General features: G+C 41.9%; 1 protein-coding gene across 2 annotated transcripts in view; it reads right to left on the reverse strand.

Annotated features, from left to right (window-relative positions):
• DOCK2 (dedicator of cytokinesis 2) overlaps positions 1 to 18,068 on the reverse strand; it is a 447,672-nt gene that overhangs the window by 235,099 nt on the left and 194,505 nt on the right. The window contains exon 27 of one of the 2 annotated variants that reach the window (XM_030926872.1): positions 6,665 to 6,760. The exons of the other annotated variant lie outside the window; for it this stretch is intronic. Within the exon in view, the coding sequence (XP_030782732.1) occupies positions 6,665 to 6,760 (96 nt within the window). The remainder of the gene's footprint in view (positions 1 to 6,664; positions 6,761 to 18,068) is intronic. 2 annotated transcript variants of the gene reach the window in all.

Genomic DNA, 18,068 nt, shown 5'->3' on the forward strand with positions numbered 1-18,068 from the left:
TAGTATGGGATTCCTTACAGAGCTAAAAGTAGATCTACCGTTCAATCTAGCAATCTCACCACTGGGTATCTAGCCAAAGGGAAAGAAGTCATTATGCAAAAAAGACACTTGCACATGTATGTTTACAGCAGCACAAATCTCAACTGCCAAGATGTGGAACCAACCTAACTGCCCATCAGATAATGAGTAGATAATGTGGGATATATGCACCATGGAATACTACTCAGCCATTAAAAGGAATGAAATAATGTCTTTTACCACAACTTGGATGGAGTTGGAGGCCATTATTCTAAGTGAAGTAACACAGGACTGGAAAACCAAAAACCGAATGTTCTCACTTTTAAGTGGGAGCTAAGCCATGAGTAAGCAAAGGCATACAGAGTAACGTAACAGACCTTGGAGACTCAGAAGGGGGAGGGTGGAAAGGAGGCTAGGAATGAAAAACTACATATTAGGTACAATGCACACTACTTAGGTGATGGGTGCACTAAAATCTCAGAATTCACCACTATATAATTCATCCATTTAACAAAAAACCACTTGTACTCCAAATGTATTGAAATAAAAGCATATATATATAGATATAGATATATAGATATCCTTTCTTTTTTTTTTTTTTTGAGACTGAGTCTCGCGCCCAGGCTGGAGTGCAGTGGCGGGATCTCAGCTCACTGCAAGCTCCGCCTCCTGGGTTTAGGCCATTCTCCTGCCTCAGCCTCCCGAGTAGCTGGGACTACAGGCGCCCGCCAAATCGCCCGGCTAGTTTTTTGTATTTTTTAGTAGAGACGGGGTTTTACCGTGTTAGCCAGGATGGTCTCGATCTCCTGACCTCGTGATCCGCCCATCTCGGCCTCCCAAAGTGCTGGGATTACAGGCTTGAGCCACCGCGCTTGGCCAGATATATAGATATCCTTTCTATCAAACCATGCTCCCTTTCTCAGCACCAAAGTCAAATTCCTTAGGACTTAAGTAAACAAGAAGTTACCTGACAAATTAGACTGTGGCAAAGAGAGGATGAAGGGGCACTAGTCATATAAAAGTCATTTGTTTTTTGTTTTTGCAAAATTCCCTTTTGCTCATTTGTCACCAACAATTCATTGCTCAGGTAAGTGATCTATAGAAAAATCAGGAATCGTCACTGCAAAGCACTGAGCCCAACAAGCAATCCATCCTAGCCCCATGGTTCCTGTGATTTTAATGGCTAAACCATTTTATTGCAATGTTCCTATCCATGAAAATACGAAAAAAAGTGTCACGAATCCTGTATAAGAATGAGAGTTGCAACCAGTCATCCTATACCCATTTGGGGTCCTCTTGGGATTTCGAAAGTACTTGACATGTATGGTGTTTACCATCAATATTGATTAATATTCCCAAGCAATGGAAACTAACCAATAAAAATCACATCTGGAAAATTAAAAGTGACAGATGGAATGGGGATCTCTCCTCCTTGTCAAATTTTAATTCAAAATTAGATTGGAGCCTTCAATGCTAAGACAGGGACCCTTGACCCCTGAGTAATTACTTTCCAACATCATTTTCTTTAATTTGGAGGAGATATTTCTATTCTAGGAATTGCTGGAAAGGCTCATTTTATGAAAATGAAGCTATATCTTAAGAAAACCTTGTTTGTTGCTTCCTTCTGTTTCCGGTACATTTCTGCTCCTAGTGAGAGGTATGCTTGCCACAGGCCTCTGGCTCTCCACTCTCAGCACTCTTAGCATTATAATTACACTAGCAAACTCCAAAGTCATTGAGACTAATGACACAGCTTGCAACTTACAACCTCTGCAAGGCTTCAGGGATGAGCCAGAAAGTCTGAACAGGCAATTCTTTACTCCCTGAAATGTGGCTTCCCATATTTAGAAAACACATTTGTTGAATAAGGGAAAGCAATCTGAGGGGAAAGCACATTCAAGAATATGAAGGTAGGAAATGACAGCATTCTCAGTGATTATTTCACTCATTCACTCATTTCATTTCATTAGTGCCTTCATTTGCTCAAAAAACTTGGGTACCCACTGCATGCCAGGCACCCCACTGGGTATTGAGGATAAAAGAGTAAAACAGGGTGCCTGACCTCAGGGGGTCCACAAAATATGGGGGAAACCTACAAATTACCTTACAATGTCCTAAGCACAATGAGCACAGTGACCTAGGCATGCACAGGGCCTCGGAGAACACAGGTCAAGGGACTGAGGAAGGGTAGCTTTTCCAGCCCAAGTGGGGAGAGAGTGGGGACAGGTGGGCTGAAAGCAGCAGGACTTGGTGGGTGAATGGAAGGGGCAGGCAGGTGACAGAGAGGGAGGGGCAAGGGCAGCTTGAGATCTAGGATGGCAGTCCCATAAACTGAGATTCCGAATTCAGGTGGAGTGTGGAGTGGGCTTCAGGGAGCTGGCAATGAGTTGACTTTGGGGCACAGTGCATTTGAGATGCCTGAGAGACATCACATCAGAAGAGGTCTGATTTTCTCCAGGCACAGACCATGCCTAACTCATTTCTGAGCTTTTGTGCTGAGTATCTAAGAGGTTCTCATAAACTGCTGAAGGAATAAATAAATGAATACTGTGCATAAGAAGCACATCTACAAATGCTTATCCTGTATTATATTATTTAATTCATGCAGGAACTCTGTGAGGAAGATCTATTATCACTCCATTTATTTCACAAATAGGCACAAGCCTTAAAGTCTTATAGTCTAAGAGAGGAGCTGTGACAAGTTCACAGATAAAAATGACTCAAAAAAAAAAAAAAAAAAAAAAGAGGCAGAGCACATGAAAATGTGCTCAATATCATTCATCATTGTGGAAAGGAAAATTAAAACCACAGCGAAATACCACTAGGACTGTTATAATCCAAAGGACTGACAACAATAAGACTTGGTGGGGATGTGGGTAAACAAAACCTCAAACATTGCTGGTTGGAATGTGAAGTGGTACAGCCACGTCATGTGATGGGTCACCCACCGGGTTACTTAGGAGCGTATGTACGTTGCTTGTCTTTAAAGGCCAGCGGTGAGCCAAGGGCAAGGTGCCAGCTGAGAAGCAGGTGTCCCTGAAAACCCAAACATCCCAGAGGGTAGCTGAGAATCTACCAAGGAGAACAGACCCATCGCACATGCACAGTAGGCAAAGGGCCAGAAAATTAGCTTAAAAGCAGCTTTAGGTTGGGAGGTTGTGTTGATCTCTAAAGCTGTCCTGCCACCATCCAAGAGTACCTTATATGTAAGTCGTAATAAACTCATCTACTGGTCAAGCTGGACTCATCCAAGTCATTCTTTAATCACTTAGCTCCCTCCTAGCTTCAGGGAATGTTTTTTAAAATATATAATTCCACGTTTTTCTCATTATAGCTTCTATAGAAAATAGTACGGCAGTTTCTTCTAAAGTTAAACGTACACTTCCCACATGCCCTAGCAATTCCACTCCTAGATTTCTACCCAAAAGAAGTCAAAACACATTCATACAACACTTGTTTGTGAATGTTCAAAGCAGTATTATTTATAATAGTCAAACGTTAAAAACAATCCAAATATCAATCCACTAGTGACTGGCTAAACAAAAGGCGGCAAGCTCATATAATGTAATATTATTCAGCAATGCAAAGAAATGAAGTATTGATATGTCCTAAAATACGACAAACCTCAAAAACATGCTAAGGAAAGAAGACAGACACAAATGACCTCAAATTGTATGACTTCATTTATATAAAATTTCCCAGAAAAGGTAATCTATGGAGATGAAAAGCAGATTCGTGGTTGCTTAGGGTTGGCGAGAGGAGGGAAAGAAAGTGACTGCAAATGGAACTTTGGAGAGTAAAAGAAGTACCTAAACCGAATATCGGTGATGGTTGCATAACTATAAATTTTCTAAAACTCGCCAAACTGAATACTTTCAATGGTTAAATTTTAAAGTGTATAATCTATACTTCAATAAAACTGCTTTTATTTTTATTTATTTATTTATTTATTTATTTATTTATTTATTTATTTATTTATTTATTTATTTTTGAGACGCAATCTACTGCCCAGGCTGGAGTGCAGTGGTGCCATCTCGGCTCACTGCAAGCTCCGCCTCCCGGGTTCACGCCATTCTCCTGCCTCAGCCTCCCGAGTAGCTGGGACTACAGGCGCCTGCCACCATGCCCAGCTAATTTTTTGTATTTTAGTAGAGACAGGGTTTCATCATGCTAGCCAGGAAAAACTGCTTTAAAAAAAAAAAAGGTAAAGAGAGCTTGGTGATTTAGAAGAGGGGACGGTCCCAGTTAGAGCAGCTTCGTACATTTGTGCTGGCCCTGGAAAGCTAGGTAGGATTTCAACATGTTGAAAGGTACAAGAAGGAATTTCAGGCAAAGAAAGAAGCAGAGGCTATGCCTGCAAGTAAGACAGTGCCAGCATGTTTGGGCAATATCCAGACATCCATTTTGGCTGGATATTTGGATGGAAAAAAGTTGTTGAAAAGACTGAAAAATGTGGTTGTGACCAGATCAGATCACAGAAGCTGAAAATGATTGGGCTAATGCATTTACGACTTAATTTGGTAGGCAGTGGGGAGCTACTGAACATCCCAGAGTAGGGGAGTGTCCTGGTAAAGATTGATGGGGCAACAGTGAGGAATGTGTGTTAGAAGAGCCAGCCACAAAAACAGAGCATCAAATAAAAGGCTCATAGAACTGGCAGTACTGAGTAGTTACTCACCTGTATTGATAATGCAAAAGAGAGAGAGCCTCACTCTACCAGATTGAAAGGAAAATAATACTATATAGCACTTATTTAGTGCTTCCTATGACCCAGGCCCTGTTTAAAAGAATCACTGTTCTACAGGAAAGGAAGTTAAGAGCCTGCTATGTACAGAATGACCCAAATGGACTGATGATCATCTTTAGGTTTACTCCAAAGAGAAGGAAAAAAGATAAAGGAGGTTATAAAATGCTTCACTTGAGGTCAGGAGTTCGAGACCAGCCTGGTCAACATATAGTGAAACTCTGCCTCTACTAAAAATACAAAAGTTAGCTGGGCATGGTGGCTTACGCTGGTAGTCCCAGCTACTTGGGAAGCTGAGGCCGGACAATCACTTGAACCCAGGAGGTGGAGGTTGCAGTGAGCTGAAATCACGCCACTATACTCCAACCCGGGTGACAGAACAAGACTCTCTCTCAAACCAAAAAGAAAGAAAAAAGAAAAAAAGAAAAATGCGATACTTCAAAGGTGGAAGGATAGTAAGTGAGACAAATGACAAAGACCAGTTTACATGGCTCTCTGGCCAAAAAAGGCAAGAGTAGCTGGCACCACTGATGCTCCTCATGGATGTCACCACTGTGTAAAGCAGGAATGTCAGGGTGGCTTTCAGAAGAGAATCCAGCTGTTTGTGAGTCACAAAGTGTGTATAAACATTATTTTTTTAAATGAACTTCCAATACTGAAATATCAGAAAATTTCACATAAAACATGGAAATTTTCAGTTTCTCTTGAAATACTGGGAATTCTAGCAACTATAGGGTCCAATCTCACATGGTATCAATCAATCAGGGCTGAGTAGCCCTCATCCTCTTTTAAGCATTAGAGTCCCTGCCTGTCACATGTATTCATTCAAAAGTATTTATTGGGTACCTACTATATGCCAAGTGCTGTTTATAGGACCTAGAGACACAGCAATGACAAAACAGACAAATATGCTTACTTTCCTGGAGCTCATATTCTCATGAGGATAGGTAGACAATAACCAAATAATATAATGTGTATTTCCAATTATAAGTAATGAGAAAAATAAAGAAGGTATGATTTTTAGTGGATGGAGAGGTACTGGGAATTGTAGACAGGGTGATCAGAGAAGGGAAGCCTCTATGCTTAGGTGATATCTGACTCAAAAGGAAACAGCACATCCATCATGTTTTATATGTGGGAGGAACACATAAATAAATGAGCATGGGGCAGGGGCATTTCAGGCCTGGCAATGGTTTGGATTTTATTCTGAGTGAGATGGATAACTATTGGCAGGTTTGAGCAGAGGAATGACATGTTTGGGCATACTCATTTATGTTGGTGACTGGCCCCTGTAAGCATTTGAAGTTTGGGTCCTTGGTTTAAAGCACGATGGGCAGAGGTTAAAGGGTTCGAGCTGGGTTCTGTGTCTAGAGAAGAAAAATAATCAGATGATGGGGCAGAAATTTCCTGATCTTCAGAACATAGTGTTTATGCAGAAAATAGCTCAATATGTAGTAATGACCTTGAATAACTGGCATCTATGGGCAGAGTTAACACACAATGAAGCCCCTTCAGAAACCAAGCTCACAGGACCCTGAGACTGGGCACCACTTGAATGTAGGCCAGAGGAAAAGGTTCCTAGTGGACATGCATCTGGGATGTTATACCTTGTTCACTTAAAAAAGCTGCTCTCCCTTCTCTATCCAGCAGTGATCGTTCACCCTTGCTGGTGTACTCAATTTAGTGCTGGTACACTCAAGTAGACAAATCCTAAGCCTTGTTTTATTTCAACAACTTGAGTTAATTCTCAAGTCCTCCCAACTCAGGAAAAATCTGGTCCTTGTAATCCAAAACAAAGCAATGATCAATGCTGGGAGTTCAATGTGATCTGCCCTTTCAGAAAATCCATTTTTAGATGCTGAAGAGCTTGCAACATTTGACAAGAAGAAATAATCTACTCACAATCAGAGTGTGATCCCGGCCCATGGTGATGACTGTCCGGTTCACTGTCCGCAGCAGTTGGACCATGATCTCCTGGATGTGGTGGTAGGTGAAGGCCTGTAACACAGTCAGAGACATCTATGTGACAACTAGGACACTGTGTCTGCACAAATGTACAAAGGACACAGACAATAGTGGTCAGACATGGTGATCTTCAACACCATCACCAGCACCACCACCACCACTGCCGTCATCATCTCATCATCGTCATCATCATCATCACCACCGTCATACCTCCATCACCATCACCACCTGCACTGGGCATAAGAAATTCCACCAGTCACCTGAAATATAAGTTAAGATCTCTTAACTTAGGCTTTGGAATCAGGAACTTTGGAGCTAGAATACTAGCTCTGACATAACTAGTACTGCATTGGTTAAGTTATTATATGGTTTGGATCTGTGTCCCCGGTGAAATCCCATGTTGAATCATAATCCCCAGTGTTGGAGGTGGGGCCTGGTAGAAGGTGACTGGATCATGGGAGTGGATTCTCATGGTTTAACACCATCTCTCTTGGTGCCGTCATCGCAATAGTGAGTTCTCATGAGATCTGATTGTTTAAAAGTGTGTGGCAACTTCTCCCCTCTTTCTCTTCCTCCAGCTCTGGCTACGTGAAGATGCCTGCTCCTGTTTTGCCTTCCACTATGGGTAAAAGTGTCCTGAGGCCTCCCCAGAAGCCTAGGAGATGCCAGTATCACACTTCTTGTACAGCTTATGGAATTATGAGCCAATTCAATCTTTTTTCTTTATAAATTACCCAGTCTCAGGTATTTTTTCATGGCAGTGCAAGAACAGACAAACACAGTTATATTAACTTTTCTAATCCTTGGTTTCTTCATCTAATAGTCAGGATCTGAGCCGGAATAAGGAGGAAATTTAAGGGAATTCGTTATACAGGTAACAGAAATGCCAGCACACCAAACAAGGTAACCTAGATTCAGCCACAGCAGGAAGTCACTGTCACCTGGAGGCTGGAGGGACAAATCGAGGAGGCAGTGTTTCTGGAGCCCCGGGACTAGGGTTATATAATGGAAACTACAGTTACATAATGGTAACCACATCATGCCTGTATAATAGAAGCCACATTATCCACCTTGGTTGGAAATTTACAGTGAGTCAGGTTATAACAGGTATTGGGGTTCTGTCCACTTTAAATACGGGTCCCTAAACTTTCTGTAGGATTTGTTGATCCTGTTTGAGCTTTTGTTGTAGTCGGCAAGGGTTTCGAGCAAATTCATCTATATCTTGGATCATTTTACCAGCATGGCTTTTAGGCACAGAGTTGCATACCATGCATATGCGAGGGTGGCCACGGCCAAGTGGAAAGGCCTTGGGATCTTAACTTCAGAAGCTCTGGGTCTGAAGTTCAATGCTGTATTTGCCAGCTGTGCAACCTTACTTATCACTTCTCTGAGCCTCAATTCTCTCATCTACAAAAATGTAGAAGGTTTTCTCAAGGTTGATGTGGACATAAAAATGACATGTGCAATTCTGGAAGAATATATATGCCTGGGTCCTCTGCTGGAGGTTCTGTAATCTGAGACAGAGCCTGGGCATCAGCAATTTCTGAATTTTAGGTGTGTTATTTGGATGGCTAAGAACTATGATGTGACACGCTTTTTAGCTCTGGAGATGGGGGCTTGAGAACAGCCTTGTGTCTCCAGGACCTAGCCAGAGCCTGGCATAAAGAAAGTGCTAAATGGATGGTGGCTGAAAACATGGATGACCACTCATGCTCATTTACAAGTATGCCAGCAAGCTTTACTGCGTTAAACTTAAGTGTGGTTTTTGGCCCTTAATGTAAGGAATTGCAGGAAGTCGGTTATACAGTGAAAGAGAAGAGATTTGCAGTTTGGGTAGGGCCAGAAAAAGAAAAGATGTGCTTATTAAAAAATGTCCTCCCCCGCCCCAGTGACTTTCAATGACTTTTGGCATCCAGAGATGAATAACCCAGAGCTTTCTTTCTCTTTCTGCCTTAGACTCACTTTGTCACTTTGGCTAGTCCCAGACTCTCTAGCTCTGTGGAACCACCAACAGAACCTCTGCCACTGGAGCTTTTGTTAGAGCATTTATTTTACAGAAACAAGTTCCTCTGCTTCATAAGGTGTAGCCAGACTTCAGTCTCTGTTGGAGACTGGCTGGTCTCTCCCCACCAACCAGCCCTTTCTATTCCTGACACTCAATGCCAGGGAAGACAGACCTCCCCATATTTCTGGCCCAAAGGTGAACCTCTCTCTTGATTTCCTTCTCATTTATTTCTCCAAGCCATTTTGCTGACTTACAGTCTCCTGTTCCTTGTATTACGTGAACATGATGTTCATGGTTACAACAACGACCACAGCTGACAGTCTTTAGTGTTTCCTAAATGCCCGGCACTCTGCTAAGCACTTTACCTCGCCTCACATCCAGATGAGCAACATTACTGTCTCCACTGTTCGGATGAAGACACTGAAGCCAGAGTGGTTAGGTAATTTATCCAGGGTCACCCAGTGAGGAAGTAAGCAAGAAAGGATTCAACCCAGCGGCTATCTCCAGAGTACTCGCCTTACCCAAACGCACCCACACAGACTGGAACATGATCATAGATTTCTGGTGGCTACTTGGGGGGTTTCATCCTCCTCCTTCCATTTCTCAAGATGGATAGACCCTGCCTTCGACTGGACCAACTTCTAACTCCTTCAGTGACTTCTGATCTTTTCTCTGCCTTTTATAAAATCTTCAATGCTATGTATTCCCCCTCCCTTATCTTTTCTGCATTCCTTTGCAATTTCATCAAATTTATATAATGTTTTTCATTTTGATGCTATTTTTTCCAGGATTACATCTCTCCCCTTGTGAATACAGATATTAAAACCCCCTTTCTTGACCTCCTGCCGCTTGCTTCTTTTAAATAGCCATTTCTTCTTGTTCCAAAGAGCAGCAATTAGACTGCTCAGGAAGTCTGGTATTTAAAAGTAGAAAACTGTCAAATTCGATTCATTTCACTCTGAAAGCTCCCAGTATTGGGAGGTTGTAGAGCAGAGTGTTTTGAGATTAGAGATACTTGAGTTTGAATCCCAGTTCTGCTCATTTGGGCTGGATGACCTTGGGCAAGCTGCTTTTCCTGAGTTTCTGTTTCTTTGTTTATAAAATGTGGCAAATAATAGTAACCTCAAGGTTTGAGGAATAAACAAGGTAATGCAGGTAAAGCCTTTGATACTGGGGGTTGGAATATAGGAAGCCCTCAGTACGTGGTGACTGTGACTCACATTCCCCTTGGTTTCCATCAGTACTCTGGCTGGGCTTGCAGATTCCCAGCACGTAGCAGAAAGTGCAGTACAAGGCAATGCATAATCTAAACTCTGGGTGATATCGAAATGTCACCCAAAGAATGTATAGCATATATGCAAATGGAAAACTTTCAAGATGATAAACCTGTGCTAAGCAGTAAAAGTGCAGCCACAAATCACCCACTGTTAATTGCTCCAGTACCAGGCAAGTGGAGGGAGACTCTAGGAAAGTGACTTCCGGGCTCAAACTAAACGGTGGCTTGTAATTGAAATGACAAAATCAGTCTTCTCATTACAGCCTTGGCAAAGAAATTAATCCATCCAACCTAAACACACTGCAAATTGTAGTGATTTTTTTTTTTCTTTTAATAATTATAGGCTCTGGTATCTGGAAGGGACTTGAAGTCTCATGCAGAGCTCGCTACATAACTTAACAGCAGAAGGTGAGCTGGGAGGGGATGGGGATCAGGCAGGGTCGGGGCTAAGGGAGCCAAGCCCCTCTCTTCTTGACTCACTCTTGGCCCTAGGCCAGTCCTAGGACTTTGCAGAATGCAGTGCAAAACTACTGATCTCCTGCAGGATTTCCAGAATAAGAGAGCACACCAAATATGAGAATATTTTAAGTAACAATAGACAAAGCATTTCATAACACTAAACCAAATTATCTAAAAAATGTGGCCTTTTTTTTCATTTTTCTTTCAACACTTCTCATGATACCAGGTAGAGAAATCTCCTTTTGGTGATTATATGTCTCTAATACCTCTCTAGTTCTTGTAAAACCCCTTTTCTAACAAAGAGGAAAGTCTTTAGGTCAGAGCAGGCAGCAAACAGTATCTACCTAGAACTTAATGACATTGTTTTGCTTTTATTGTGTTTATATTTTGAAGTTGGTTATATTTATGGCAAGTGTGCAAGAAAAAGCTCCAAAACTTGGAAATAAAGCAAAATGATGATTGCATGATATTTTTAGTAGAACGTTTGGAAAAACCACACTGAAGGTCCTTTTACCCTCTCAGGAATATAACTTTGTTTGGATTAAGCAGCCACAACTGATTAGAAACTAGAAATTTTATAACCTTGCAGAATTAGTAGTTAACTTGCAGAAAAATGATACAATGTGATGTTTGCAGCTTTGCTAAAACTCATAGTTTTATCACTCTGGATAAAATTTACCTGTTTTATACCTAATGACAATTTTATACAAGTATCTCTTCTCTCACAAAATATCAAGAAACCTGAATGCTTTTGAACCAGGTTGTTGTTGTTCGGCTTGTTTCCTAGTTTATCAGTTAAATAAAACTTCAACATGCTCAGTGTCTAATTGCATAGGATAATATATTTAATAATTTGAGAAATCTACTTTTACACAAATGATGCTACTTATGGTTTTGATATAAAATTTTATTTGTATCAAAGTTATAAGTGTATACAGTTCTGAAAATTCTTCAAGCTTCATTTAAAAACAAAACAAGCTGGGCACAGTGGCTCATGCCTATAACCCCAGCACTTTGGGAGACCAAGACGGGAAGACTGCGTGAGCCCACGAGTTCAAGATCAGCCTGGGCAACATGGCAAAATCCCATCTCTACAAAAAATATAAAAGATCAGCCTGGCATGGTGGTGCACACTTGTAGTCCCAGCTACTGAGGAGGCTGAGGCAGGCTTGCGCCCAGAAAGTTGAGGCTGCAGTGAGCTGTGATTACACCACTGCACTCCAGCCTGGGCAACAGGGAGTGAGACCCTGTCTCAAAAAAAGAAAAAAAAAAATCCAAATCCCCAAACAAAAAAAATATAGCAGTCTCTCATGATCCACTTGCCAGAGGAACTTTTGTACCTCTTTAAGCTATTGTAATTGTTATTTTGGCATTTATGAACATGATGCCAATAATATGCTTATATTATTTCTTTTTTAAACATTTCTTTTCACTTTTTGGCATTGTCTATTAACTGTTCACCATAAAAAAATAAGCATTTTGGCCAGGGGCGCTGGCTCATGCCTGTAATCCCAGCACTTTGGGAGGCTGAGGCGGGCAGATCATCTGAGCTCAGGAGTCCGAGACCAGCCTGGCCAACATGGTGAAACCCCGTCTCTACTAAAAATATAAAAAGTAGCCAGGCATGATGACGCATGCCTGTAATCCCAGCTACTTGGAAGGCTGAGGCAGGAGAATGGCTTGATCCCAGGAGGTGGAGGTTGCAGTGAGCCGAGATCGCACTATTGCACTCGAGCCTAGGCAATAGAGCAGTCTCAAAAGAAAAAAAAAAAGCAAAAAAAACAAGCATTTCACTCTTTCCTCCCACTGTCCCATCAGGCACATGCATCCTTCCCATTTCTCCTTCCTCACATACACTTATGGTATAATTTTGCTTTGATCAATATTTATTATTTAAAATATTTTGAATATGCAAATACCATTCTCATCCAAGTTGTAAACTATGATGGATTCCCATTTCTTGTACACTCCTCATTTCCTGCCCCCCCACCCCCAAAAAAAGCAATTTGGAAAAATCCAAGATTCCTTTTAGTTCTCTGAGTGTTTAGTTTTTTCAGTACTATCTCCCGATCTACAATGGTATCTTCTGCTATTGTTCTAAGTTCTCTCTGCCTATTTTCTAAAGTTTGCTTTGCCTCACAGAGTCTGTGTCCTCCAAGTAGCTTTTCTTCTGTTTGCTTGTTTTGCACTCTCTCTTCTATGCGAGCATTGTTCCTTAGTTATCTTTAATCCTTGGGGCTATGTTCTCATTTCAGTGTGTGTAATGCTAAGGTGATCACCGACTGAGCATGTGAGTAGGGCTTGTGGTCTGTGAGCTTACTGCAGGGTGATCTGGTTGGGACATTTAGCTGGAAAGCACTGCCTGAGCATGTGAGTAGGGCTTGTGGCCTGTGAGCTTACTGCAGGGTGATGTGGTTGGGACATTTAGCTGGAGAGCACTGCCTGAGCATGTGAGTAGGGCTTGTGGCCTGTGAGCTTACTGCAGGGTGATGAGCTTGGGACATTTAGTTGGAGAGATGCCAATATCAACATATGCAAGTCTTTCTTCTTGGACTGCTTGGATTTCACTAATAACAATTGTCTGAACCCTGCATGATGTGTGAAGGCCTGGCCACCAGTGCTGTAGGAGCTGAATGGGAGGAAAGTGCTGGAGGTTTTAGCCTCCAGGATGCATATTTTGATTGAAATCTGCTTTTGAGTAAGGTATCACGGTCCTCAATTTTGTCTGGAATCTCCTAGGCCAGATATCCTCTATTTTTTCTTCTTTATTATATACACCTTCAATAACTCAGCCCCATGGGGTCAGACTGCTTCCGGAACAGGCTCTCAATTGATCCTCCTTATTTGAGCTCCTTCCTTTCATTCACCCTGACGTGCAGGGGCACCTGGTACTACCATTTTCGGAAACTTTGTTTTAGATTGGATAAGTCCTCAGGGTCCTCCACTGCTGGCTTATGAAATACTTTTCTCAGGTCTGCTATGTCATGTACCAACTTTCCGTATGATTCCTACCTTTCTTTCAAAGAAATTCTTTTATTATTTTAGGAGGTTTTCAAGAGGGAGGAAAAATAGGTACCTATTGTAATTTACTATCTTTACAAGGGAATTCTATTCTAAACTTTTCACGTTTGAATATTTAGAAGTGAGGTGATTTTGTTAAATATATTAAACATACATCTGATAGTCATACATTTTTAAAAATATGATTGTGTCATGTAAATGTCTAAGGTTTCAAAAGGAGTGACAGTGCAATCCCTAATTTTACAGAAAGAAAAACTTCAGAGGGCGGAACAAGATGGCCGAATAGGAACAGCTCCAGTCTCCAACTCCCAGCGCGAGCGACACAGAAGACCGGTGATTTCTGCATTTTCAACTGAGGTACTGGGGTCATCTCACTAGGGAGTGCCGGACAATTGGTGCTGGTCAGCTGCTGCAGTCCGACCAGCGAGAGCTGAAGCAGGGCGAGGCATCGCCTCACCTGGGAAGCTCAAGGGGGAAGGGAATCCCTTTTCCTAGCCAGGGGAACTGAGACACACAACACCTGGAAAATCGGGTAACTCCCACCCCAATACTGCGCTTTAAGCAAACGGGCACACCAGGAGAATATATCCCACACCTGGCCGGGAGGGTCCCACACCCACGGAGCCTCCCTCATTGCTAACACATCAGTCTGCGGCGATCTAACCGCAAGGCAGCAGCGAGGCTGGGGGAGGGGTGCCCACCATTGCTAAGGCTTAAGTAGGTAAACAAAGCCGCTGGGAAGCTCGAACTGGGTGGAGCTCACAGCAGCTCAAGGAAACCTGCCTGTCTCTGTAGATGCCACCTCTGGGGACAGGGCACAGATAAATAACAACAACAAAAAAGCAGCAGAACCTCTGCAGACGCAAACGACTCTGTCTGACAGCTTTGCAGAGAGCAGTGGATCTCCCAACACGGAGGCTGAGGTCTGAGAAGGGACAGACTGCCTGCTCAAGTGGGTCCCTGACCCCTGAGTAGCCTAACTGGGAGACATCCCCCACTAGGGGCAGTCTGACACCCCACACCTCACAGGGTGGAGTACACCCCTGAGAGGAAGCTTCCAAAGTAAGAATCAGACAGGTACACTAGCTGTTCAGCAATATTCTATCTTCTGCAAACTCTGCTGCTGATACACAGGGAAACAGGGTCTGGAGTGGACCTCAAGCAATCTCCAACAGACCTACAGCTGAGGGTCCTGACTGTCAGAAGGAAAACTGTCAAACAGGAAGGACACCTATACCAAAACCCCATCAGTACGTCACCATCATCAAAGACCAGAGACAGATAAAACCACAAAGATGGGGAAAAAGCAGGGCAGAAAAGCTGGAAATTCAAAAAATAAGAGCGCATCTCCCCCTGCAAAGGAGCGCAGCCCATTGCCAGCAACGGATCAAAGCTGGACAGAGAATGACTTTGACGAGATGAGAGAAGAAGGCTTCAGTCCATCAAACTTCTCAGAGCTAAAGGAGGAATTATGTACCCAGCACAAAGAAACTAAAAATCTTGAAAAAAGAGTGGAAGAATTGACAGCTAGACTAATTAATGCTGAGAAGGTCATAAACGAAATGACAGAGATGAAAACCATGACACGAGAAATACGTGACAAATGCACAAGCTTCAGTAACCGACTCGATCAACTGGAAGAAAGAGTATCAGTGATTGAGGATCAAATGAATGAAATGAAGCGAGAAGAGAAACCAAAAGAAAAAAGAAGAAAAAGAAATGAACAAAGCCTGCAAGAAGTATGGGATTATGTCAAAAGACCAAATCTACGTCTGATTGGGGTGCCTGAAAGTGAGGGGGAAAATGGAACCAAGTTGGAAAACACTCTTCAGGATATCATCCAGGAGAACTTCCCCAACCTAGTAGGGCAGGCCAACATTCAAAGTCAGGAAATACAGAGAACACCACAAAGATACTCCTCCAGAAGAGCAACTCCAAGACACATAATTGCCAGATTCACCAAAGTTGAAATGAAGGAAAAAATCTTAAGGGCAGCCAGAGAGAAAGGTCGGGTTACCCACAAAGGGAAGCCCATCAGACTAACAGCAGATCTCTCGGCAGAAACTCTACAAGCCAGAAGAGAGTGGGGGCCAATATTCAACGTTCTTAAAGAAAAAAATTTTAAACCTAGAATTTCATATCTAGCCAAACTAAGTTTCATAAGTGAAGGAGAAATAAAATCCTTTACAGATAAGCAAATGCTTAGAGATTTTGTCACCACCAGGCCTGCCTTACAAGAGACCCTGAAGGAAGCCCTAAACACGGAAAGGAACAACCAGTACCAGCCATTGTAAAAACATGCCAAAATGTAAAGACCATCGAGGCTAGGAAGAAACTGCATCAACTAACGAGCAAAATAACCAGTTAATATCATAATGGCAGGATCAAGTTCACACATAACAATATTAACCTTAAATGTTAATGGACTAAATGCTCCAATTAAAAGACATAGACTGGCAAACTGGATAAAGAGTCAAGACCCATCAGTCTGCTGTATTCAGGAGACCCATCTCACATGCAGAGACATACATAGGCTCAAAATAAAGGGATGGAGGAAGATCTACCAAGCAAATGGAGAACAAAAAAAAGCAGGGGTTGCAATCCTAGTCTCTGATAAAACAGACTTTAAACCATCAAAGATCAAAAGAGACAAAGAAGGCCATTACATAATGGTAAAGGGATCAATTCAACAGGAAGAGCTAACTCTCCTAAATATATATGCACCCAATACAGGAGCACCCAGATTCATAAAGCAAGTCCTTAGAGACTTACAAAGAGGCTTAGACTCCCATACAATAATAATGGGAGACTTTAACACCCCACTGTCAACATTAGACAGATCAACGAGACAGAAAGTTAACAAGGATATGCAGGAATTGAACTCATCTCTGCACCAAGCAGACCTAATAGACATCTATAGAACTCTCCACCCCAAATCAACAGAATATACATTCTTCTCAGCACCACATTGCACTTATTCCAAAATTGACCACATAATTGGAAGTAAAGCACTCCTCAGCAAATGTACAAGAACAGAAATTATAACAAACTGTCTCTCAGACCACAGTGCAATCAAACTAGAACTCAGGACTAAGAAACTCAATCAAAACCGCTCAACTACATGGAAACTGAACAACCTGCTCCTGAATGACTACTATGTACATAATGAAATGAAAGCAGAAATAAAGATGTTCTTTGAAACCAATGAGAACAAAGATACAACATACCAGAATCTCTGGGACACATTTAAAGCAGTGTGTAGAGGGAAATTTATAGCACTAAATGCCCACAAGAGAAAGCAGGAAAGATCTAAAATTGACACGCTAACATCACAATTAAAAGAACTAGAGAGGCAAGAGCAAACACATTCAAAAGCTGGCAGAAGGCAAGAAATAACTAAGATCAGAGCAGAACTGAAGGAGATAGAGACACAAAAAACCCTCCAAAAAATCAATGAATCCAGGAGTTGGTTTTTTGAAAAGATCGACAACATTGACAGACCACTAGCAAGACTAATAAAGAAGAAAAGAGAGAGGAATCAAATAGACGCAATAAAAAATGATAAAGGGGATATCACCACCGACCCCACAGAAATACAAACTACCATCAGAGAATACTATAAACACCTCTACGCAAATCAACTAGAAAATCTAGAAGAAATGGATAATTTCCTGGACACTTACACTCTTCCAAGACTAAACCAGGAAGAAGTTGAATCCCTGAATAGACCAATAGCACGCTCTGAAATTGAGGCAACAATTAATAGCCTACCAACCAAAAAAAGTCCAGGACCAGATGGATTCACAGCTGAATTCTACCAGAGGTACAAGGAGAGGCTGGTACCATTCCTTCTGAAACTATTCCAATCAATAGAAAAAGAGGGAATCCTCCCTAACTCATTTTATGAGGCCAACATCATCCTGATACCAAAGCCTGGCAGAGACACACAAAAAAAGAGAATTTTAGACCAATATCCCTGATGAACATCGATGCAAAAATCCTCAATAAAATACTGGCAAACTGGATTCAGCAGCACATCAAAAAGCTTATCCACCATGATCAAGTGGGCTTCATCCCTGGGATGCAAGGCTGGTTCAACATTCGCAAATCAATAAACGTAATCCAGCATATAAACAGAACCAAAGACAAGAACCACATGATTATCTCAATAGATGCAGAAAAGGCTTTTGACAAAATTCAACAGCCCTTCATGCTAAAAACGCTCAGTAAATTCGGTATTGATGGAATGTACCTCAAAATAATAAGAGCTATTTATGACAAACCCACAGCCAATATCATACTGAATGGGCAAAAACTGGAAAAATTCCCTTTGAAAACTGGCACAAGACAGGGATGCCCTCTCTCACCACTCCTATTCAACATAGTGTTGGAAGTTCTGGCTAGGGCAATCAGGCAAGAGAAAGAAATCAAGGGTATTCGGTTAGGAAAAGAAGAAGTCAAATTGTCCCTGTTTGCAGATGACATGATTGTATATTTAGAAAACCCCATTGTCTCAGCCCAAAAGCTCCTTAAGCTGATAAGCAACTTCAGCAAAGTCTCAGGATACAAAATTAATGTGC

This window comes from Rhinopithecus roxellana, chromosome 3 (assembly GCF_007565055.1).
Source record: "Rhinopithecus roxellana isolate Shanxi Qingling chromosome 3, ASM756505v1, whole genome shotgun sequence".
In the NCBI taxonomy this organism is placed as follows: domain Eukaryota; kingdom Metazoa; phylum Chordata; class Mammalia; order Primates; family Cercopithecidae; genus Rhinopithecus; species Rhinopithecus roxellana.